Here is a 27,692-nt window from a genome sequence, read left to right on the forward strand (position 1 = left end):
TTTCGTGAACACTTGATACCGTGAATAAGTACTGTAGGGTAAAACAAATCTACTTATACAGGCCATTGACATATACATTCGTGGATAAACTGGACCCATAAAACGTAATACTCAATGAAAAATAATCACATTACAGTAAACGATAATGTTTTTTCTACATTAAAACATGTTTGATAAAACAGTACATCCAGTGGAGATCAGCAATGCCTGGCCGTTGTCTGCAGAAGCTCATCATAGACACATCTAATATCAAACGAGTCCACGAAGAATAAATCACATTTATCAGATTTAGTTGTCATATTGTCAGATATAACAGCCATTGATCGGTAGTATTGGTAATGCATTTTCCTGTGTAGCTTGATATAGACAAGTAAACCTGTTGTGTCTTAACCTACTGTGTATTAATGTTATAACAAAGCTAATTCCAAAGCCACAACAGCATGAGAAGATATAATGTAAAAAAACAGCAAATGTTTTCACTGAACATGCCTTTGACACACATTAATATGCCCGTCGATTTTGTTATAAATCTTGGTCTCATTTGTGAGTGTTGCATTACTTACTTTAATCGACCATTTTTCACATGATGGGTGCTGTCAATGAAAAAAAACAATATTCATGTGAAGCTTTCGGGTTTTCGTGTTTTGAACGTTTTATCGATTATAAGTGTGGAATATAATTTTTATGAATTTGTGCGTAACATCTGTCTGTCTGTTTGTCTGTCTTGCAATGATGAAGACACACATAAAAAAAATCAAGGCATTAATTCGACCTTTTCTGGATTTAGCGTATAGTATTAACTATCATTTCAATATATCAAGTGATTTGAAACACTTTGTGAAATGTAGTCTCGAAGATAAAAAATGTACAATCTCCGATATTGGGAACATATCAAATAACTGCATATCAATCAAAGACATGCGACTTTGCTTTTTATCGTGACAACATATAACATTAAGTAATCTATTCAGTAATGGGTATTTTTTTATTTCTGAGAGTATTACATGTATGATGAATCTATTATAGTGCTTCCTTAATTCAATGAAACAATGGCAGATTTATTCTAAAAATTCCAACGGATATATATGATGACTAAGATCAAACACAAGGTGTGCCTGTCATCAAAAGCAACTGCTGAAATTGATTTCGACTTTATACTAGTATTGAACGAACATTTTGTCTTTTAAATGAAGTTTTTACAATAAAATATTTAACGGTATATCGCATGAAATGGCTGTGTTATATATTTTATTTTATTTATATATTTTTTTCTGTGAAAAGTGATTGTGAACCTTATGCTGTGCGGTTTTGACATCTCTCTGATGCTCTTGTGGTGCCTTCAGTGGAGACCTTGTTCCATCAGCAAAAATATTGCCAAGTGTTACAAGGAATTTGATTAAAAATCTTGGCTTCTGTCGGTAGTTTGTCAATATTTTCTCTTTAGTGTGAACTAAAGTATTTGATCGTTCTCTGAGACACCAAACAGATCAGAAGCAACACCACCAATATTCCATTGAAAAAGTACAATAAATCTGTTTAAAACGATGCATTTGAAACTATAGGTAAATAATACATTTACCCAGCCATATCCAATCACAACATTACTAGATGACCAATATAATTATGATGCTTGCAATTGGCCCTCTGTGTTGTGGTGTGATAATGTGTATACCGGTCATGTCATAGTTTAGCTCTTCCCTTAACTGGACTTCCACTATAGTTCTATGGGACTTATCAGAAGGTCCATTGGCTATTGGTACATTAAGGTTAACACATATAGTTAAATATAGGTTTGTGATCGACTACATGAGATTCAAATTGTACTAGAAAGGGACAGAAAATACACTATCAAATACGAAAAATATACATAAGTGTCTGCACAAGATGAACTGATAACAGATAAAGGCAAGAAAGATACCGATAGATTTATATAAATTGTCTAATGTTAACACCTCGAGATGGACGAATGAGTAAGCCTATGGCCTATCCGTCTGGCTACTAAAATTAGGGAACCTGAGACTGAATATCTGGATACATAACACCTGAAAATCGGGGCCGCATCTCTCCGTTCCTAATTGATTTGTTGTCTTTATGTATAACGTCACCGATCATTTGCACTCTTTACAAGACAAAAGGGCAGTTGTTTTCGAAAAATCGCAAAGCTGACATTCAGATACTCCCTCAAGACTACTGAATGGATTTCTTGTTTCTACTGGTAGAGGAATGTCACACCAATCACTTGTGAACTCTTTTCCCGTTTGGTTCTGCAGGAATGCAAATCACCTTTGTATGCTGAGAACATAGAAGTCTCAATTCTAAAAAAAGGTCAACGGTTAAGTTGATTTCTGATGATTAATCATTACAATAAGATCATCAGACAAGGATTTCCAATTCTGGTATAAGTCACGCATCTAGTTCCAATCATTCATCTTTTCACATATCAGATGTGTAATACACGGAAACATGGACGCCAGGCAGCACATATAATATCTTAACAACACATCTTATCAATTAATCATAAACAAGCAACTCAGAGAACTCGGACAATTATCCCAATACATCTTCAAACAGACATCCAATATCATGCTTGTTCTCTGTTTCAGCTATTGATGTCGAAAATGTTTGCATGTAAAAAATACCTGCAATATTTGTAAAACACCTTTTTTCAGTTTGAATTTTTATTTATAGCATTTAAAATATTTGCTGACTAGTCCTTCATCCGTTAAGCGATATTTAGTAATATAACGACGTACAAACTGGCATAAGTCATATTATAACATGTTTACGTAGGTAGTCACTTGAGGAGTTTTCGAGAATAAACGAGTATGTGGCAAATTTTACATAAATAACAAGTCTTTGAGTTAATTTTTTTGGTATCTCAATTTTTTTAAAAATGTTTTTTTATATAAGACTGCTTCGTATGTTGGGTACAACCTCGCCCTACAACTGTCACTGTAAACTGGTACTCGGTCTCTGACCAGATCAAAAACCCAGTCTAGGATAATAATAGTAATTATATTCTCAAAAACAAAAACAAAATTCATTTAGATTTTTCCTTTAAAAATCTATTTCAGTATTTCAGAAGTCGTACACTTTGAATGAATACATTAAAATACCTTAATTGTTTATATCCTGGACGTATGCTGGTAATATCGTAGTTGTTGAAGGAGTGAAGATTTGAACGCAGCACTCAAACGTAAACTGTAATGAATTCAGTCCGGGCCGAGACCGGACACGGCGTACGACAGTAATCGACAACATTAAAGAAAGCATGACGTTTGTAACATCAAAGGGCACACCGTGTGGACAAGGTGGTCGTGCTTACTGTATACTGCCACAAGCCTAGATTTTGAGATTTCGGAATAGTCGTTGAGATATCTTCCCATCAATTTCTACCTATATTTTTTCGAATTCCTCAGATCGTAACTTCGTTTATACTTGGTAAATCTCGTTCATACAACACTCATTTAAAGATAAAACGTGGTCGGGTGGCGCAGTGGTAACACACTCACTTTTCACCACGCCGTCCGGGAATCGGTTCCCGGAATGGATGTGAAACGGTATGGGGGTCACCTGCCCGACCACGTGGGTTTTCCCCGGGTACCTCAGTTTCCTCCCACAACAAGACCTCTTCCATCCGAGCCAACAAGAGTGATTGACATAAGTTGGGAAAACATGCTTCGCATTTGTTGTAAAATAAATAAAGTTAAAAACGTTTCTCTTCGAGAAAATGTATGTGTTACTAAGATCTGCAGCCGCTAGAATATATATAGAAAAAACATTGAAAAAGAAATGTCTGGTGTTTACCTTCTCCGGAGTTAAACCCCTTAACACTATAATGAATATTTATGGGTCGGGAATTTGTGGTGAATCCCTGTGGTATTATATGTGTTTTATTTTGCCTTCGGAAATGTTTCGCTACAAAAACCTTAAGCATCGATCCTAAGTCTTATCTACCAATGCCCCTTTTTTACATTGAGAAGGATTTTACCTCTGGCAATTGTATGTTCAATGTCCTTCGAAGTCATTGTTGAAATACCAACTAATATTGATCACAAGATCAGGACTTGATTGAGTTGTATATTGATGATCTACAGCCTAAAACTTTATACAAATCAGGCAATAGGAACACCAAATTGTGATGACTGCAAATCAATTTCAATGTTCTTTCTAGCGGATGTTTGAGATCTACAGAAACGTTATCCTTTAAAGCAGTTATCAGTCCGATAGGCAAAGCATTAGAGAAAAGAGATATACTTTTATTGATATCAGCAATGTGTGGGAAGTCACCTGCCGTGTTTGTGGGAAGCAATTTATCACACTGCATGACGTTAGGTGAGAATATTCGTCTTGGTAAAGGAAATTAATACTTATTACGCTCTTAGCATAGTACAGACCTATTATCTATTTATACAGAAGCATTCACGGCGAGAAGATAGAACATTTGGTGTTTGTTAACCAGACGGTATAGACAGATATGTGGTTCACACGTGAAAAAGGTATGCTCTGTTTGCGAATGAAGTTTTTATACAACATTGATAGGTTTGAGGTTTGTAGAGTGAGTGTTTTAAGTTAAGCAATCGGAATTCGATTCCCCGCGCTCATGTAAAAGGTAGTTGCGACACCTGCCCGTTTGCATTGGTTTCCCCATGGCACTCCTTCTTACGTTAAGATTTCGCACGCAGTAACATCAGGCCATGGAAACGATACGGTACCGACCGTAATCTTCCTGAAAATATCCGCAGGATGATGTATAAAATCCTGGAGGCAAATTGCTACATTGAAAGTTCTTATGTTTCCTTTTTTACAGCTTTTCGGACATTTGATCGATGCAGAAATTTATCGTTACACCCTGGAATCTCTCGATATCATAAAAACTGCCTTTGTGGTTCGTCCATTTGCACTGAATGCACTCTGTTAGTTTATATTTATTTTTACGTGACTATCATGATGGGAAAGTTCATAATGACCTATTTTATGGTTTCTATTTTTGCTGTCGTCGGCATATCTACAAATAGTGCAAACTTGCTTTAAAACATATACAGTATTCAGATAATTTGAAGAATCACAATGAACAGTTTTTTTTTCAAATTATTAGCGATAATCAAACAAAGTACACTAACATCCACTCTGGTTGTTCTCTACATGTCTAGACATTTGTGAAAAGTTACAATCCTTTTTACAGGTATACTAAAGTATGGAGATGACATCAGACGAACTCAACCACAAAGGAATCAAATAGTTTAGCTATCAGTGACCCTTGTATAACACAAATTACTGTCGTTTGTTAAATGGTGGGAAACTAAACGAAACCAAGTACAAAAAATAGGACAAAAACAAAAATGATGGCCAAGACAGGAAGGAGCCAAACGTGCGATTAAGAAATGCATTAAAAATCTACAGGATGAGAAAAACCCACTAATCCACTGATGTGGTTGGCAAGTTTCATGGAACAAGTAATCAAAAGTAATGCTTTTAATGATGTTATTGTAATGAGATCACGAACAACTTAATGGAAATGAAAGGTAAACGGAATAGGTAGCTGTTAACTGTCACGAACTAAGGCGTAAGGTTTTAATCAGTGAAGTCGTTTAGGAGGATGAATAATGATTCAGTTCTGTTTCAATTACTGAAATGGATTGGGGACGTTATACCTGACATTCACTAAATTGCATTTAAGTTGAATGACCAGTACATCAGATTAGGAATGCCAAAAACACAAGCGACTACTTGAGAATGTATCAGGACTTGTACATTGTTAATTGCTATTTTTACTTTACACATAACAAAGACTACAGGAAGGAATATCAAAAAGAACGCGATACTACATATATAAACAAAACGATCATTAGCATGCTTCCCTGGGCAACTCTAAAATACAGTCACAACTTCCTGATTTTGAAAATAAACTCTGAGAAATATAAAAACAATATGCGCCTCTAAACAAGACAGGATATTAGATCAATCACCATCAGTATACATCGTTACACAACACTTAGACAAAAGTCAAACCGTACGCATCCCTCACCCCACAGGCAAAACAGTAAACCAAATTTAACTGGCATATGCCACCGATCCTTTGAAAACAGTATAGCTACGGCCAAATTTAATTACTCCCAGCGGCGAGACCGCATGGACTCCCAAAAAACCTGAAGCCAGCCACGATATAACACACATCCATAAAGTATGATGTTCTTGTGATACAACTGTCGTGGCACGTTGCAACTTCTTCAGCTGTCACTCATAAGGGTTTCAACACAAGCCATCAAACAAAGGTATGATGCAGTATCATTCCTCATTTGTCTCTACGGTATTTTATTTAAATTTTCTACTCATAAATGTTAAATTGTATGTCTTTTGTGCAATCGTCAAAACAAGAAATAGCGTTTATTATTATTGTTGTAGAAACTTTTATATCATTTCCTTAAACTAGGAGATTCAGAAGAGTCTGATAATCAAAATTACTAAATGTATTAGTCTTTGCTACTGAAAGTTCTGATTTCCGACAATAGAAATAAAATTTAAGCAGAATTCAAAACATTTCTAAACCATACAGTGTAAAAATTCAAAATTCTTAATACTCCATCTCAGTGACAGTATTTCTTAAATACGATTCACCACGAATGAAAAAAATATTTTAGAATTCATTTATCAACAGTGATGCGTGATAACCATCCAGTAGTTTTTTAAAACTCCGAATCCTTCGAAAAAAAAATCAATAATATCTAAATAGAATGTTTATTTTCTGAATGTTAATAGCAACTGTTTAGCAGCAGTTAAACAACAATTGTTAAGACTTTGAATCTAAATATTTTGACCCTATACCTACAAATTGACACAATTTGAAAGTTCTCCAACTCGTCCGAATATACATACTCTGTGCTTCCATTATTTCAGAATATTTTCTGAAAAATTAAACACCTACAATACTACAATAACTTTTTACAAAGCAGAAAAATAGTTTTTATCAATAATGAGAAATTCAAAAAAATTATAATAATTAATAAAGCATTACATTGTTATAGCATTTATAACCGCCGTTAATAACAGACCTTGTCGGTATTGCAATGTGTGTTAACACAGTAAGATGTGTTTACCGGCAGAGTTTTGTCATTCATTACACCCATAAATTCATCATCAAGGCAATTATATTTACATTTATACGCTTTTCACTGTTTAATATACATTGACGATTGCGTTGACAAAGTGATTCTTCAGATGGAGCAGTCATCGTGCTAGCGTGTTGTCACTATTTTGATGACTACAATAATGAAGTAGTGTTCATGTTATTAATAGTATTATAATGCCGTAAAATGTTTTCATCGGTTCATGTCAGACAATCGTCGTACACGCACAAAGAAAAAATAGACTTAATCAATATACCGAAAGAAAGATTGCCTCATTTTCAAACACTATTCTTGTGTTATTTAAGCAGATATTACTTTTAAAACATTGTGCAAAATAGCACAGGATCCTTCTGTTGAATAAAAACGAAGGATAATATTTCAAAATTTAGGAAAACGACAATAAAATTGATGATATAATTTTAAACTCTTAAAGTTTTCATTAAAAATAAGTGGGACGAAGTGCACACAGGAAAACACACTTAGGCTCTAAATAGGAATGCCAATATCATACAAGTATTTTCGGACATGACATTATTCAGATGGTCTTAACAACGGACATTTAAAGTGAGCATATAGTTATTGTCTTACACGACGGACAAAAATAGATAATATATTATATCTTTCGCTGGTTTTGCCTAATGGTAAAGCGATGCACAAGATAAATAATTTTGTCAAAACATTAACGACACAAGATGGACACTGATTTTTGTTATCGTGAGTTTTCCGAAGATGTTTTAATGTGCTCAGCAAGTATTACTTCCGGTTCATCTATTTGTTTTTGATGGAAATATCCTAAATGGTCTTCTGCAGTAATGCTGTTTACCAGCACCATGGCCTGTCTGAAATAATCACTTATATGTTATATATGAAGATAACGTTATCTGCATAAATCAACAGAAAATGGTACTTTTTATTGCTAAATACACCATTCAGTTCTAACAAATGCCGAGGACAGCAAAATTCTTTTTCTTAATATTTGTGCTTAAAGAGACCGGACACATCCAATTATAGGATGACGTCCATAATAAGATACAAATAGCCCAATCACTTCAGCGTCTGGAAAAGAAGAGATATAACGTAAAACACGTTATATTTAGTTGATATTTGCCTCTCTTGTCGCTGTCGTTTGTTTATATACACAGATATAACGGTATTGGCACACGCTACGTATTTCCCCTCGAAAAAAGGTTGTTTGTCAGATTGCCTTACGATCAGCAGGCTCTCTCTAAACACAGAAGCTCTATAAAGTATATCGTCAGATTTTTATTGGAGAAACAAGCCTTATCATATACCAGTCACGCGCACGGTCGCGTGTCCGTCAAGTACACTTTCCTATTGTCTGATGATACGATAGTGGACAGAAGACCCTGAACGCCTTTCGTGTTTTTCTTTCTGTCGTTTTTTGTAAGGACATTCAAATATGATTTTGGAACTTTCTAGAAAATAGCAATAAAATCAATGAAGATACCGTATTGAGACTTCCGTTTATGATGATGGTCATCGCACAGCATTGTAATCATAACTGCTTTCCTATTGAAGTATCGTATTAATAATTTACCAATATAAAATTTTTGTGTCTATCTGTATAATACTTCAACAGGAAAACGATTTCCCTAAAATAAGCAATGGCGAATTCAAGCAATATTATTTTCTATGTTAATAATTCAGAATCTCGATATCATGTTGCTACATAGTTTTATCAGATGACAGGATTATTTTCTAGTGAATGTGTCCCTATGATATTTTTGTGTCACTGGGGTTTTTGGCATTGCCCACCGGAGTCAGAAATTAATCGTTGACGTTTCACCATTTTTGTATTCTCCACAATTTGGTGTAAAAAGCTGTCAAAATATAAAGTTTGTGAGTTATCTGATCAATAGAATCATAAACATCGTTCTTCGTGAGATGTTATAATACCTGTCTCGTTCATGTTCGAAAACCAATTACTTCAAAACTGGCTTCTTCAAATTTATTTTAAAAAGAAAACTCATTAAAGATCTTATATCTGATATCAGAATTAACATGTATGTTTGCGTCATGCATTAGACCTACTGTTTTACCAAAAGCAACATATAAAATGATACGATATCATAGAAATCATCTGTGTTATTATGACTGGTGCACTCTTTGAAATCTAAGTCGTGGTTAGTGGCCTAAATTTTTGTCATGATGTACTAAGTCAGTATGTTTTTTTTTACAAATTTATTTCATTTCCTCAGATACATTTAAGAACATACTTACATGTACAGCCAATTTTAACGACGGTACGATGTACCCATGATTATAACAAATCTTTTTTGGTTTCAGCTGGGTTCAGAATGCTTTCAGATACTTTCGGAAATTTTAAAGAGGTCTGCCGACACGCCCATATAATGTAATGATAAATATATAAGAGTTATTCGATCAGATTTTCATGTGTACGGAAGTGATCAAGGCTAATTGCTTTGTTGTCTGTTTGATTTGTTTGTTTTTCAGTTGTTTCTCAGCCAATATCCAGGTTTCCGTCAATAATTTGTATAATCAGTTCCGTGTCGATAATATCACAATCACTCCTTACCCTCCTTACTCCTTACCCTGTGATCATTGGATAATGTTAGTAATGACAGTTGTTGAACTTTGCAAGGTTATTTAAGATTCTTCGCATTCGAAATTTATTTGATACCCACTTCAATGAAGATACAGTCAAGTACACACACATTTGTACGTATACCTATGTAAATATGTAGGGGATAATTTTGAGTAAGATCTATTTTTCATATCCCGTCGCATGAACACATGTCCCTGTCCCGCCCCTATAAAAAATTTTCTCACAATATTGTATTGTCATCATCTGTGCACAGCTCATATTTTAGACGTTTGTCTACACCATCCCAAAATGACTCATGTACTACTTGGTTCATCATCAATACGTTTACCTTTATCCTGGATATAGGTACTAATTGATATAGGACAATTAACCTTCAAACCTCGGCAGCAGGCCATTGTTTATCCTTCCTATCAGAAATAACATGAACGGTCAACTTCAAAATATCAATATTGCTACATTGTTTCAATTATGTAAGAAACCACGAATTATCAAGCGATACGTACCGTCCCAACCAAACATGATAAAACAGAGACAGTTAGGTCTGTAGTGTTTAGTGATGCTACACTGGTTCTGGAAAATGACACCAAAACATGATTGGATAAATTTTATCCATTTGAACTTACACAAATTACTAGCATGCCACTGGTACATCCATCTGTATACCAAACTACTGAGTTTAGACTCGTTTCTAATTAGTGACTTGTTATTTTTACGGCTATTCATTAGGATAAAGGCCAAGCTCGCAAAAAACCCCTAAAAATTTGGTGTAGTATTTCTCAACCCTTAAATTCTTTTCCAAATTTCAAATGAACTAGTTCCACCATATTCCTTACCCCTATAGTAAAATAGTCTTCCCTAGAGTATCAAGAATCTGCATTGTAAGTGAATTTAATTTTTGACCGTTTATTTTAAAACTAGGGCTCCTTTTTGACATTCTCTTACAAACAATCACAAACTTTGTTTTTTTCACATTAAAGTTTTCAAGTTTAACAATACCTTTGAAATACTTCCAAAGCTTTCTGTAAACACTTCACCAGTGTCGGAAAGAATTATAGTATCATCAGCATAAAGCAGGACAAAACGTTCCATTAAAATGTTTGAATTTGTCTTTTAATTGTTCCAAAGGAAGTATAATAGTTTGAAGGAAGAAGTCTTTAATGTCATTGAGGAAGATAGAGAATAAAAATAGGGATAAATTTTCGCCCTGCCTTACCCCTACTAGACAAAAGAATAATTCCGACCTGTATTTTACAACTCCACATGCATATGATTTAATATTATCATATACATTGTATAATCCTGCTTAGCAACGAGAAATTCTATGGTGTTTATAAGAGTAAAACGTGAGCCTATTGTACAACACATGTGTAAATAACTTACAAAGACAGCTAATTAATGAGATGTCCCTGTAGTTGTCTGGATCCATTGGGTCGCCTTTATTTTTATAGATAGGTTTTATTATACCTCTCTTCCAGGACTTGGAGACTATTTCGGAGCCAAATATAACGTAAAACAATTAACAAATAACAAAATTCACTTTATCCGTACTGAACAGGTACCACGCCCACTCCTTTAAAAGTAGGTGTTTCAACACCTTTGTCTCTATGTAGCCTACCGTTTCCTCAATATTGTTGAAAATAAATTCATGTTTCATAGAGTGAGCATGTATTTTCAACGAATCGTCTTTAAATTATTGTTTTCTTGTTCAATTATCCACTTTTGGTTTCCAAGATCACGAACCCGATTTTCAATGTCATGGTAGTGTGCTTCTTTCGTTTCTAATGTGTTACCATGGTTTTCACTATTTCAGTTTTTCACTTCATGCACTTTTTTCAAAACGTTCAACTTTGTTCATTATCTAGTCAAGCATGTCCAGTTTACCAAGTCGGGAATTGAGTTCAAAACTCATCTGTTCAACTTTACCACTTAAAATGCTGAAGTTGTGCAACATCATATTCATCGCTACCCTTGTTAGGGGACTCGGGGATACAGGTGGAGGGCTTGGGAAAGGCGGAAATCCGATAGGTGTAATTAGGAATGATATGTCCACAAGGAAAAATGACGGTGCATTCACCTATGGAGTTTTCATTTGTTGGTGTGCAGAAGTGGTGTTTTATTGGGGGATATTGGTGCCGGGTGTGGCATCCTTGAATAATAGTCATAGTACTGACTCACAAATAAGTGCCCGCAGAGGTCTCTTGTGAGACTATGCTACTAAGATTTTATTGCCCAATTGACCATATCGCTTTTCTCACCTGTAGGTCTCGTGCACCCGTCATTCATATCGGGTTTATGTGTTTTGCTTGGAGGAGTGATTCCTGATTTTCCATCAACGATTATTGTTAAGCTTCTTCCTTGTGTAGCCCTTAGCCATATACCGTAACTGGATGTTTAACTATAATTCCATATCATTTTCAAAGGCGCTAGTAAATTTTTGACAGTCAATATTCAAAATTCAATGAGTGCCACCAAACTCACCCACCATTCATCTTGTCATGCGCACATCAAAAATCTTTATCAGAACAAAGGCGCAGAACCATAACTTGTCCGTAAGTCAGGGACCAACAATTTCAGTACGAAAGTTCAATCGATTTTGATCTTATTGTTTTTGTAATAACAAACCTTGTTGTACTCCTTGCGGTGTCTCTTTTTAGTTTGATCCTTATGCTCCCTTGCAATACACCCAACTTATCAAAAAGTCTTATTAAGGTTGGATATCACACACTCTAACAAAACTCAAGGTGTTTTGCCACATAAAGCAGCGTTTGTAAGTCATACGCATCCTCCTACTGTATTTTAAAAGACGGTGCGTCAACAATTGTCAAATGCTGAAAGATGACAAGCTTCTGGAATGATTCAAAGTGGTATAACATGCAGGCGAGGATTTGCACGTTTCAATGTCAGCCATTCTGTTATTTCTTCGTTAATGCAGCGTCTGACGAAAGCCAGGTATGTTGACCGAGCGGTCAGGTCTAACAGAGCTTGAAAGAAAACAGATGGAGAGGACAGACTTCTTTGAAGACAGGCAAGGCAAGCCTCAGTTACCGCTGTCAACAGGCACAGAAACCAGTGTAATGTCCACGTTAATTGGCGTACACACGTTTGAACAATAGGCGTCTTCGCTTTTGCTGAACAGTTAAACGTACTCTGTTGACTGGAAAGAGCAAACAAACAAAATTGCAAGGAACACGTGATCACTGGATATTGAATATAAGGTATTGACAAACAGTCCACTGGTTTGATGAAAGGCGCTTTTTATATAGTTTGACTGGCCATATTTGAACTCTAAAAAATATGACATGCCGTCAGAATCACAAAGTGACAAAGGTGCTCCCATGACGTCACAATGTCACCAGATATAAACCAAAGAGAGCTTGTGTGGGATAATCGCGGAAAGAAGTAAACGCTCAATCATTTGAGAATCGCGGGATGCATTGATTCAGGAGTAGCAGAGGTTCCCTCAGAACAAGCTTCGGCGTCTGGGCAATGTTACCCGACGTTGGGCACAAGACTAGACGTGGTGGCTCTACCCGGTATTGACATTTTCATGTACAATTGACATAGTCAATTAGTCAATCGTTTTAATTAAGTAACACATAGTTTAGTGATTTGGCGGCGACCTCTCCGTTCAAGGGACTAAACGTTTTTTTTTTCCCCCAATGCGTTTGAAAAAGATAAAGATTATCAGCTAAACTAACGTTAGCCGACGCTCGCTCTTGTGTCTACCACCCATCGCTGTATTGATCGGAGATAGACGACTTCGTCACGTGACCTTTCGGAGTCTCGTATAACCCGCCGTTTTGATATGATTTCTTAATATGTATACTTATGTAATTAGCCAAAACTTAATTTGCCAGCCATGTTTCAACTTTAACTTTGTAAAATGACCTCTTGTTTCATGCTATACACGTGACAGAGCGAAATTATAGAACAAATCTCAATCTAAAATTGGATGCGCAAAGATATTGTTTAAACCTGCGAACAATAAGGGTATTAATAAGAGTCGTGCAAACTTTAAAATAGATTCGTCATAATTATACCCTAGTTTGATAGAGAAATATGTATTGAGTTCAATATTTACCATCGTGTTGTCGTTTTGAATGGTGTTTCTTCTTATCTCAAGATTTTTTCATATATATATGCATATATCGGTTGTTCAGGAAAGACAATAATGACAAAGCAACAAAGGTCAGTTGTATTCTGTGGCCGATTTACATTCCATCCCGTCTAAGAAAGCCTTTCTTCAAATTATATCAGAGATCAAATCAACACAGCTTATTGCTTTACAGATGTCTGCTAGCATTTTCGTTCATATGTATAATTTCATTATTAACGGCGGTTTTTGACGTTATGGATTTGTCATGGGAGAAACCACATACCAATATATTTCTATTCAGGAATTTGTACTAAACGAGGATTCTGCATAATCACATACTTTTATACTTTATGGCTGCCATGTGATATGAAGAAAGACAAATTAACAGGGACAAGAATATTTGTATGGAATAAGGAAAATAATGTTTGTCATTAGAACGAATATTGATGCTTCTTTAGTTGCTAACCAATATACCAGATATCAATGGCTAAATAGAAAGAAAGAAAATATTATTGCAAGCGAACCATGCGCACAGGGGTTTTCAAAGAGTATGGGTTGTTTATCTATCTCTAACTGTTATCGAACTTAGATGAAAATTGGTTGTTTTCTTCGTTAGTTTTTATTCAAGGAGAATCGTACACCTTGACAGCAACTGTATATAGCACGTGGAAATTCTGTAGAAACGAAATAATGTTTACATGATACATAACCATAATATCATACCCTATGATGGTATTTCGCTGAGTACATGTGTTCATGTCATTATTTTTATTTCAATCTTGGGTAGAAAGTGTTGGTTTGGGTTTATATTCATATTCATGGCCCTAAACCCCCCCTCCTTCTATCCTGAGCATGAATGGACAGGGAGTGTTAGTTTGGGTTTATATTCATGGCCATAAAACCTTCCTCTTTTTACGCTGATAAGGAATATCGTGTTCGTATGTAACTTCATACATATATTCCTTCAAAATTTTTTCGTTAAAAAATTCCATGGGATCTTTGTCATTAGTTTAGCCCGGATGGTGTCCACATTGCCGCTACTGTATTTTTACCACCACCCTACATTTCAAGGACATGCCAGGCGGTATGAACTGATTAAAACAATATTACTAGTACTGGTGATATTACTGGCCCACACAGAACTTTAAATAGAATCATTTTTCTTCTTCTATCGATAATCATTAACCATGGCAACCAGTGTCTTTTAGACACTCAGTAAAATGTATAGGTTGTCATCACGTCTTTATTGACAGACCTTTTTCAGCAGCCGACAGCTGTAGATTTTATGACGGACGTCTAGAAATTTCAGCATCCTTCAAATATGGATGGTATTTTCGATTTTACAGAAATAATTGGTAAAAAGATACATGGCATGAATAACACAGGTCCTATAAAGCTTTATAACACCAAGGCTAACACCGATCCAGCTGTGTTAAGTCGACTACTGATCATAAAATATAAGCAACTTGATCACACCGTCACGATATTACATAAGTAAATCTGCATTGTAATCGTTTTTAGATATCAGAATTGGGCTAATTTCCGCTTTTGCAAGGGGTAGACACTGTCGGTTGACGAAGTCTCCGAGGTTTGCGGTAAGATACTTTTTGACTCATTCGAGGATTGTCAGCGTTCAGAATATACTCATGTGCTTGACGTTTTTCTTTCTGGAACCTTTCAGATATATGTGAATTGCAAAAAAGGAATTAGTGCACCTTCCGATTTATATTTTGACATTTCTTTCGATAACGTTGGAAGCTTTTAGTTGCCTCCTAGTCTTCCCATTTTAGAACGTGTCCTACAATACTGAAACGCTTAAATGATGCAGTCAAGTCCATCGTCAGATTTTACTCTATCTAACTCTAAAATTGTATTTAAAGTTGATATTCGCATGAATATATTGTGTACAATATACAATATTACAGGTGGCAGACAGTGTCGACACTGAAGACACTAGTCCATGCTGATCGTGTAACATGCATGCCTCGTTTTAACTCATTCAAAAAGTGGTACTGTTAGGAACAAACAAATGTGCTTGACGTTTTTACAAGATTTTAAGATACTCTGTATATAACCTGTATATAAGAATTACAAAGTTTGTTGTATTAGGGGGCGAGCAAGTCTTCCCATGTAGATTTTGATTTTTGTTTGGATCACTTTTTTCTTTAATCATGTCATAGGCTTCGCAGTTAAGGACCGACAAAAGAGTTGTATGATGGATTTAAACAAAATGTATTTTAACATATCCATCGGATATACCAAGGATAATTGGAAATCAAGGACACGGCCGACTCTTCTACATCTGCCGCTTATCTCAATCGTTTGCTATAGTGAAAGTAACATGGCCAACATTCCACCAAGCAGAAAGATAAGCTTGTTTTAATGTTATTGTTTTTAATCTTTTACAAAACAAATCAGGAAAATCGTCGAGAAAGAATTCATTGAGAATTTTCAAAGGATTTATTGCCAATAACAAATTGCAACTTGACTTTCTGATAACTTTGTTGGTTATTTCAAAATGATATTTGCTATCTGGACAAGCAACGTCAATATTATTATACATATATATATATATTGTATATATGGGCAATAGTGTTTAAATGCATGAAATACATTGTGTGTAAAGTGATGACACGCACAATGGATCAATACTGAATAATAATATAAAAACCCAACATTGAAGTATTGGTAGACAAAATAGTAGAAAAGGTTCATCAACAATGTCACGCTGTAATCGAATCCATTGACAGTAATTATGTGACAGAGCTGACAGCAAATGGTAGGCAATATCAAAATATGACGAAACATTTTGAATACAATTAAGGATTGCAGATTTTGTTCACAATCAATATGACTACAATTTACCATTTTACCATTTTATACAGAAACAATATGCATCCCACAAGATGTTATAACCCGATATAACATGAAACATTAACAGCTTTTGCTTGCTGGAATTATAGGCAAATGAGGGTCAGTTTTGTTAGTTTGATCTTATTGGAGTAGCTAGTGGCTACCTCTCTTAACAGGATGCGGGAGGCCCGTAATCAAATTTTAACATACAGTTAAGATTTAAATTTCTATTTTCCCGTTTGTATTTGCTATGCCAGTAAGTATATCTTTAAACGAGGGATTCCTACAACTCATTGTAAGTGGATTGTTCTAGTTAAAAATGATAAAATCTTTCCGTATTACTCAAAGCCATTAGGGTGTTCCGCGCCGTAAATACTACGACGACGAAAACTGTTGTTGGTTCTGGTTTCAAACCTTTATATATATTTTTTGAAAACACCTATAAATATCACGAATATCTATCAGCATGCCTATACAATTATTTGTCCATAATTTACCAAATGCAACATTTCGAAAGGGCAACCATGTTGTATCCATTATAATGTTTTCGAACGTGAATGTCTCTTCTGATAATCATTAGTAATTTTATGGCATCGCAGTGAAAAAGGATAAAGGAAAATTTCAGGCTATAATTAAAAACAAACTTGTTTCGTGAGTACTAGGTGCAATAATAACTTCATTTACGATCATTTGTCCCCAGGGTGCCAATTTATACATATAAATGACTTAATGGCCTGATGTAATTTCTGCGTTGGTAGTAGCTTTTGATGAGAATATTACTTTATTTATAGAACTAAGTTCTGCTAGTAACGATGTTGTACAGCATGTTTGATTCAGTTTTATGTCATGGTTGGGCTTAGAGGTACTGTAAATGCTAATTTTGAGGTGTCCATTTTTACAGCATTTCCAGATTTGATTATAATTGATAATGAAAAAAATGTACTTTGTAAATAAAATAGCCAGATCAGAACAAGTCATAGTCTCTTTCATTCTTGATTTCCGCTTTAAACGGTAAAACTGCAAGCTTTCAAAAGTGAACGAATAAATAAGAACAGGTCCCTTGACACATATATATGGACATTTCATCAATACATGCTGAATTAGCGGTTGTACTGATGAAACAAAATGTTTTATCAAATCTGATCCACATCCAGGTTTAGGGTTTCTCTACTGGTGATACGAATTAATAAAACATTAGCTATCGACATTTACCTGGAAAATCGACAGAGGTTCGATTGAACATATCATCATTTCTAGGCAAAATTGAATAATATGTGGCACATGAATTTCAGTGAAAGATTCCCGCGTTTTCCTGTACCAACGTGTTATCTGTTCATGATATCATCGTGAGTTTAACGTCTATGATGTAATGTTATGCAATGTTTAACGGAATAGAGATGTATTTAGTCTCGTTGAGGCTGGTATGTAAAAACTTGTGCTTTAATCCACCATAACATACTACGACAAGGAAAAGTTGTATTGGTTCTGTCAAAGACAATCAAACATATCGCCAGTCGAGAGTCTCTCAAGACGCGAGAACGGTTTTGAACGACATTGTCATCTGCGGGATAGATTAATGACTTCGGTGGTGAATGTGCAAGCAGTTGTATTAAATCAGAGACAATTAGGTCAATGTGATGTCTTTCCATTCCACTTAGAACCTCATTGCACATGTACATAACGACTTGGTTTGGAGTGTATAAACACATCAAAAGCATCCTCTCACCGTAAATATGAATAAATATATATATTCCAAATGTATTTGTTAACGTCATCAAATTCAACATTTGACGGCAAGACTTAAACTTTAATATCTTGAACTATTTCTGCAGATGCATTTGTACTGTCAATCGGTACATTTATCCATTTTTCGATGAAGTCAGTATACGCTGATGTATGAAAACGTGTTGCTGCCTAATGTATTACATATTTGGTTAAAAGTAACGAGATTTAATTTCGAAATTTTGAGTTGTCTCGAAATTGGATAGTTCAATATGAGACAAAGAATGTTGTCGATAATGTTATTCAAAGGAAATGTTTAATTTGTGAAATATTTTAATTCAACTGTTTCGTGTTGAAGACTAAACCAGCACATCTATCATAAAAAAGTCTTATCTTAGCATGATCATTTCTGCGTATGGCCTTGGGTGTGTGAAGCCCTGTCACACCTTAATCAGATCTCAGGCATTGAGTAGCTTTGATATCTGATGAGAAACTGCAGCTTTGGTAGATCGTTGAGAGATATGGGTCATCCATTATAGTAATCTCGTGTTACTCCACTTTGATTATACGTAGGTTATCCTTCGCCTCTTTGATATCTGTTCTACTGACATAGAGCTTCATGTATTCTACTGAACAAGGCTAGATGGTCTCCAGGAACAGCCGTTAACCGATCTAAGCCAAAGCGTAATTCTAGGTTAAATCAATATGTTGTTCTTAAAAAATCAAGAAAACACCAACATGGCAACATAATCAAAATCCAAACTCAAATTCCTTAAAAAAGGACAAAATCTAAACAAAAGAAAGATTCACACGGAGACTTGTGAAAAGGTACATGAAGAATAAGACCGGAAGATCAAGCGTCAAATGTTTCATTGGCGACATCCGCCATGGAAATCTTGGTAAATCCAAGTAAGTAATGCCACGTTCTCAAAAGGGAACAAGGTATACTACAACGGAGCCGAGACAAACAAACGATCATCACACACGACCAGTTTCATATCACACAAAAAAGAATTCACTATGGTGACCATAAAATCTTTTGAACCCCTGTGTAACGCGTTTGTCCGTCAAAATAAGGACCAGCAGTCGGCCAAAAAAGTACCAGACATGGGTATCAAGAATATTAGCTCCGTAACGGACTGATGACCTGATAATCCTCATCTTAACTCACTCAATAATGGTAAACAATATATCTGTGAAGTCACTGTGTATTTCATTATCACTCTAAAAATAACTCACTTATTTGTCAGCCAAGAGCTGCATTATAGCGTATGGATCAGAATTATATGTTGAGTTTTGCTTTTGTCAATTGGTAAAAAGCAGAGACAGTTGCTTTAAAGACATCGAATAGATTAATAGTTGTTACAGCAATTGCAGATAACGTAGAATCATGTACATTTGATAAAATGTTGTAGCTTTCTTTTTTATTATTTTTTTCATTATTATTATTTTTTATTTTATTTTATTTTTTTTTTTTGAGAAATGCATTAAATTTTATTGGTCTTTATTGTGGATTTGCGAGGTGAAAGGTGTCCGTATAAAACCATCCTCGCCTATGATAGATTATGCATTTGACAGATATGTTTTTTATAGTAACCATGATACGAGATCAGACAATGATGTCTAGGGCAATAAAGATGGAAAAGGAAGAAACCATCGACGTTATTCATATTGCATAATCACATCATATGGTCGCTTTTTATCAAATTCTGCACGAGACTGAAAAGTCAAGTATCAGACTCAATTAACCGTCAACCTTCATGCAAACAACTCGGTCACAGAAAGCCATGTAACCTGTTAATAGATCGATACACTACAGAATATGTAACCAAATTGATTAAATGTTTACAAAAGAAAGATATACACGGATAACCTTCAAAAAAGGTTATGCGACAAAGTATTCCGGAATGGTAAAAGTCTTCTGTTTCGTCAATGCCACGTGCGACTTTGATAATATCGTGTTCTCTATATATACAGATAACTTTTAAATCATTAGTTTTCTTTTAGTTTTGTCTGGAATTGAAACATTAGCGATATTTTTTTTGGCAATCATGTCCACCATTACATTTTCATTTCTGACAGAATATATTTGATGAGAACTTTTGATTTTTCCACTCCAAACTGAAGAAACGTCTTCGTTCTCTTGTTATTAGAGTTTTGTTTTAGAACAAGGGTGGCCGATGTTAAAGATGTATGTAAACTACGAAGAAGGGTATTTTGTGAAAAATAGCTCAAAAGCAAAGAAGAAATATACGACAGAAGAAACTGATGAAATGATAGAAGTTTGAATTTCTGCTTGACAGATTTTTTATCGGACTATTGTAATAGCGTGTGTGCCCCTCCTTTGATTGAATTGTCATTCTTTTCATAAAAGGTTGAAAGCCGTCCATCTTATATTGATGTATTGTCTTTAGTATTAAGACTATAGAAACTCACCTGTATTGATAATCAAGGACCCGAAAGATTCATCAGCGACATTCGCTTATCTCGCTCTTTGCCTACAATGATATCCACAGGGACAGCTTTTTACCAACCTGTATGATAAGCGTGATGTTTTCAATGTGTAATAAGTCATTTAAAAATATTACATTTTTATGCGATATGAAGTTAGGCGCGTTTGATACTTGTAAATATACCTGTTGTTTTCGTTACTGTTTGCCGTCTTCTCATTTTCGAACGTGACGTGACCTTCTTAAATTGATTAAAATTTACATGGCGGATGTCGTTGTGAAGCCGAAGAGGTTTACTCTTTCTGAAGATTTGATCTAATTTTCCTTGTACTTTTTCAAGGGTCTCTCTTTTGTTCATATATCCCCTTATATCATTGAACTTGAGTTTGAATTATGATTGACATTTTGGCATGTTCTTGTTGTTTCTGTCACGGAACTTTAAAATCAATTATTATTATGAAAAGCCAACATTTGGTGACAATGTACAGTTCCCAAGCATTTGGTAATGAACTGGATTAAGATGAACGACTTAGTTCAGAAACTGGTCTGCGCCTAGATGTGTGAATAGGTCTGAAGATTTGTCTTGCGAAAAGGAACGCGAGAGGTCCATCAAAGAGATATCAGCTGATATTGACGTCACAAATTTACTGCTTTTCATACATGGACAAGCATTCATTAAAACACTCATTATATTTCGATATAGAAATCATGATAAACACTCAAGAAAATAACGACTTGCCAACTAGGTCTTGATTTGAAATTAAAATCGTAGAAATAAGGAAGAGGTAAAAACAACGGAGAAGAATACTTGTTAGCAATTTCAGTAAAAAGAAAGTGAAGAATCATATATTTTGGTGGCGTTCAATCTTTTTGGCTTTTCAAAAAAACCGAACTCTTGATTCCGCTCGTAAATATAAATAAAAGAATAGAATTAAAACAAGTTAAATAGATTTTAACAAATAATGCGTGAAACTAGAGTGCCAACGAAATCTACTAAAACAGGAAAAAGTGGAAATTAACAATCATAGTATGTTTAAAAGATAACGTATTGCATATAGACAGGTAAAATATATGAAGTTCATGTTTATAGCTTTATTTTTCATAGAATAATAATATCACGATTTTTTAAAAACAAATAGCAAGGTTAAACTAACAAGTAGATTTTTTTATGATTGAATGGAGCCACTCTAGATAGTGATAATTTAAAAAATCAAAGAAATAAAAATAGGAAAAATCAACGTAGAACTCGTTCAGATCCATTTAAATAAAGAAATTATGTAGGGCCGTTTGCGACCACCTCATGTATCATACATTAAAAGCCATAAAACACAGAGCTTATTACTATTTTAGCTGCTGACAATTACAAGGCAATGAATGATTTCAATATGCAAGCTGAACACCCCATCCAATAAATTAAGCTAATCCTACACAGTAAATGTTGAGCAAATGTCGCCAATCTATGGACTTTTTGACAGAAGGTTGCAGTTAGAATGATGCTCAAACAGAAGTGCATCACGACTTAATTACGACCCTTAGAGACCTGTCGCCAGTTCTGACAGAGCCGAGGCATTTCTCTAAATCTTAATAGTATCATTAGATAGCAAGTAAGCCGGTGTCATATTGAATCATGTCCTAATGACATTATTTTGAATATGTTTAATGTCGGTCTTAACTTTGTGTTTCTTTTCGTTGTTCCTCTTTAATAGTCAACAACCCACGCAATTGCAGATTTAAAGCAAAATGTTTTGTTATAAATGGAAGAATTTTTTGTCACTATTTGCATATTAACTCCATAACAGATAAAAACAATATTGCATGCAGTTTTAATAGTAATTTTTTCAACAAAAACGATGTTAAATTTTAAATTGACATATCACTTATACAGATAAAGCACTCTTCGAGACAAGGATATGTTTGACAATCTTGCATTTTTAGGGTTCAAATTACTGATCATAAACATTAAAGCTGGAAGGGGTATAAAAATGTCTTAAGGCTATTACCAATTGACCTTGATGTTTCATTTTACATGATCTCCTTCAATCAATCTTCAGTATGCAATGGTACATGATTGAATGTTTAGGCTACGGCATTTACATGCTTATTAACGTTTGGACTTTTTCATTAGATTCTAACACTTTGGGTCTCTAGCGTTAATACAAGATCTTTCGAAATGTAAAAGAGATGCAATATACGTTTTCATCAGCCTGCACATATTGCATTCATTGGCGAATTGGTATTTACTTATTTACTTGTTTCACATTTCACGTTATTTTCATAATCCTTTGTTTTTGATAGATTTTATAAGGCGTGAACCATTTATTCTATTCTTAAAAAACGATATATTAAATAATTGACAATATTTATTGGTTATATTAATTCCCCGACGTTATACATAATTGATTTTTTGTAGCTTTACTTACACATTATTTATATTTTGACTTTCAACAGTGTCCAGCATCCGTTGCTACGAGTGTGAAAATGGTGTTAATCCAGCTTGTGGCAAGTACTTCAAAGCGTATCAGTTCAAGGCGAAGAAATGCGGTGACGGCAGTCCTTACTACAAGTGCGCCCTCCAGCGCCAGACAGAATCAGGTAAAGCGAACAACCAAAATTATTACATTTCTATAACGGCATTACAAATATCATTTCAGTGATATATCAACAGTCATGATAAGATGTTCTAAGTTGAGGATGGGGCTATTTCATAAGCAAAGAGCTTAAATTATCTAATCCTAGAAATTGAGATTTTTCCTTCGACATCACAAGGTGGTGAAATTTTGCTACCACAAATATATCGTAAAAAATTAAGTCGGTAATATGGATCTAAATACAGTCTTGGATTGTATATAAACTCTGTGACATTATGGATGGCGTGTTTTAATGATTACGGTACATGAAAAAATGACTTTCTGTAAGTGATAGCATTTTCCAAATAAAGGCTATGGGATGCCTTTTTGTAGGTAAAAGACAGAGAATTATTGTCTTATCTTGTATTGAAAAGTTGAATGTTTCTGTGGAATTTCTGAAACATAAAATTGTCTCAGTCACAGACTGGGATTCACGAATATGATCTCAACTGAGGCGGGCGAAATAGTGTTATATATCTAGAAAATAAAAGAGCCTTATCTCCGTGCAACAAATAATTGATTTAAATTCTGGCACCTCGTTATTTGGAGAAATACATTTAATTTCACTGATGCTGACAGGAATTAAATCTGTGATCTCCGCTGAGAATGGCTACCGCACAACTCTCCATAACAGCGGTATCCTGAGGCTTCAGGATATATTTTGTTTCGGAAACGATATCAAATTTTATTTGTTTGGAATTCGTCGCGGAACACCAGATATTCATTTGAAACAATTATGTCTGAATGTCGTCAGGTTGATATTGCCTTGCGAGTGTTTGGGAACTTTAGCCAAGGTATGAAAGATGCAAATGAAAAGCTGTCTTTGACCTGATACAAGTGTATGTATGTATTGGTGTGAAATAGCTCAGGATATAAGGATAATTACAATATACATGAATAATAGAGTAGGTCAGTAATGCCTGATTTCAAGGCTTTCATACTCGACTAAAAGTCGCTTATGTTTTGATACAGCCAGGTCTGTTAAGAAAAAAGGATCACACTGAAAAAAATATACATTATATTGACACATGTTGTATGAAACACTACATCCACATTAATAAAAATGCTATTTTTAATTAATTCTGTTTTACGGGATAATAGATTTTTCTCTAATCTACAGTATCAGAATCTGTTAATTATCTCTAGCTGTTAAGGTTTCTGAAATCATGATATTTTTCTTCCGTGTTCGAAGAGTAAGTCTGATGAAAATGATCGTTTATTTTCGAGGTATAAGTTAGATAAATAACTGTTAATACAACTTGCAAGGAGCAATCAACTTAATTTACTAATTACAAAGTAAATTTAAAACATGAATTATAACATTGCGATGTTCCTCAATACCTTAATATTTTTGATAACATTAATTCTATTGATTTAACTCTTTCTCGGTGAAATAACACCTTGAGAAGACGCCTATTTGATTTGTCATTCACACACTCTTATTTATTGTAACCTTATATAAAAATGCTTGATTACGTTACAAATTGCGACCAAGCCTACAATGTTAATCTAACTATTTCAATTCAAACATTCCCACTCCCATGTAATTAGAAATGTTTGAAGGATCAGAATATAAAAGATAAATAGAGCGCCTTCTTATCTAAACTGACAATTCCAATGAAGAAGAAAAGACATTAAAAGAGATAATGAGCATTCATAAAAATCCTTTTAAAGATCAAACGGAATCGCAACATATCTGTGCCATGAAGAGTCAATATTACTGTAATACTGGTAGATGGAGACAAAGTTGAACAAGGCATTGGTAGTTCTACAAGTAATTTTTGTTTCATACCTACTGCACTGTCACTTATACAACCTCAATCTATTACTTGGGCTTTAATGAAGCTCTTTCATAAATTGCAATTATGACATAAGGTTGTACATTGAATTGCAATTATGACATAAAGTTGTACCATAAATTGTAACTCTTACATACAATTGTACATGAGACACATGATAAAACGACAAAATGTGATTATCGTTTTAAACAAGGTCTAATGTCAACATTGTAACCATTCTATCATGACTGTGTGTACTTGTATTCAGGTTGCTGTTCATTAGCCTATGATTAATTTTTTAATTTAAGATTATAACCAATTCACGTTTTTATGCTTTGCTGCTATGAGCCATCGTATCTTGGATTAGGATTTTTTTCAGCGAATCACGCAATTAGGCAAATGTCTGCCGCCTCTATAAAACAAATACGTTCTCTATGGTATATGGGATATTTACTAAACATCCAATTAGGCAAATGTCATAGCTCTGATAACACTAATGGGTTTTCTTCATACAGTCATGGCGACGAATAAACAAAATCAATGTCTCTTATCGTTAAACGAAGTGTTTTAGTTTACCCAATTTGAGCCCCAAAATCTTATAAGTGGAATACAATACATGTATTTCGCGTCTCAGTCGTGAAGAATTCTATGAAATCTATTTAGTAGACAATTCCTCATAACGAACCTGCGGGGTCAGTTCTTCTTGAGCAGACAGCTGAGGAAAGATGTTGGCACGTTGGGTGATAATGCATTCAATCATGAAAGCCGTGTTACGGTGAATACTCATCAAGTAGCCGAACGGTCTGTAGCGAAAGATCTTGTCAGAGACAAGCGACAAGAAAGGACGAAAACTGCTGAGTCCCCATTGACATATGACAGCGCACATCAAGTTAATGGAACAGCTAGGACATCCGGGAAATAAAGAAATTGACAGCTTTCGGTGCTTGAGGATCATCATTGTTTCGTATTTATGAAATCCTGTAAAAGTTCCCCGAACCATTTCCTAGTTAAACACTGCAACGATCACACATTCAATCTAAATGCATGTCTTTATGTGTGTTTAACGTCATGAATTGGCACATGTCGTTTTTTAAATGAAATGTCCTTGTAAATGACGAATCGACAATAATACTGCTTTTGGTGACAAACCTATCCTTTCCACAGAATGTCAGTTTTTATTAAGAAATATTATGGCGTTTTATTATCAGCGTTTTGAATAGAAAACAATATTGCCTAACGGAATATGCTCGCATTGTTTTACTTTTTTCAGAGTAATCCAATTTGGTGTCTCTGTTTTGTAGAGTTTGCTAAGCGAGATAAATAATTTTATTATGAAACGCAGTTTTATGTGCGTGTCGTATCTAACTATTGATTAAGTTGAAAGAGGACTATTGCAATTTTTATATACATTACCTGTAATATTTTACCCCAGAGGCCAAACAACATTCTAAACAATGGAAGCACCCTGATTAACCCCCGCCATAGAAGGCAAAGACTAATCCATCAGCTTGAAAGATTATGGCCTCGGGTTTTCTGGGATGCTGATGGTATTCTAATGGTAGATAATCTGCAAAAGGGACAAACAATCAATGGTACATATTATGCATCACTTCTCAGGCAGTTAAGAGAAAATATTAAACACAGGTGCCGTGGAAAACTCAGTAAAGGTGTGTTGTTCCACCAGGACAATACATAAGTCTGTCATTGCCATGGCTGCCATAACCGATGGTGGTTTAATTGATTAAGCATCTGCCTTATTCGCGTGATCTCGCTCCATCAGACTTTTATCTATTTAGAAATTGAGAAAGGCCATTTTCGGTACCCACTTTCAGTCAGATGATGACGTCATGCATGCAATGGAGGACTGTATTAACTGTCAAGAACAGGACGTCCTTAAAAGTGGCGTTGAGGCTATTAAATATCGCTGGAAAAATTGTGTAGGTACTGAAGGGGATTATGTTGAAAACTTGTGTCCCTCAAAAGTCAAACCCTAAAATATTTGGTTCACAACTAATGAGTTAGTCCTTATATATGTATATAAAACATCCGTATACCGCTACGCAGATATACGTTATGCGTAATTTACACTTTAAAAATCGAAATGAAACTTTTGCAATTTTATATTGAGAAATATATCATGTTTGATTATATAGCTGATATTATTTGTTTCTTGATAAATAACAGTTATATTTTTTTCTTAGATGACTACAAAATCAATATTCTATTCTCATGTTTTATTTTTTTATTTTTTTTTTTTTTTAGCTAAAAAAAAACTTTCTCAACTTTTATTGACGCCATTTTGAATTTTGCCTCGCTGTCTATCTGTGCATTGTTTTATCCTTACTTAGGTAGTTAATATACGGTACTTTCTTAGTTAAGATACAAGTCTCAAAATGATTGAAATAAAGTTCATATGTATATATATATCACTCTAATTGTCACATTTAGATTG

At 34.6% G+C, this 27,692-nt stretch overlaps 1 protein-coding gene across 1 annotated transcript in view; it reads left to right on the forward strand.

Annotated features, from left to right (window-relative positions):
• The window catches only part of LOC132561950 (uncharacterized), a 49,255-nt gene that overhangs the window by 16,128 nt on the left and 5,435 nt on the right, over window positions 1–27,692 (forward strand). Inside the window, exon 2 of the mRNA XM_060226669.1 lies at window positions 23,284–23,427. Coding sequence (XP_060082652.1) covers window positions 23,284–23,427 — 144 coding nt within the window. The remainder of the gene's footprint in view (window positions 1–23,283; window positions 23,428–27,692) is intronic.

The sequence above is a fragment of the Ylistrum balloti genome, unplaced genomic scaffold (assembly GCF_031769215.1).
Source record: "Ylistrum balloti isolate Yb309-2 unplaced genomic scaffold, AGI_CSIRO_Ybal_v1 Utg371312, whole genome shotgun sequence".
NCBI lineage: Eukaryota > Metazoa > Mollusca > Bivalvia > Pectinida > Pectinidae > Ylistrum > Ylistrum balloti.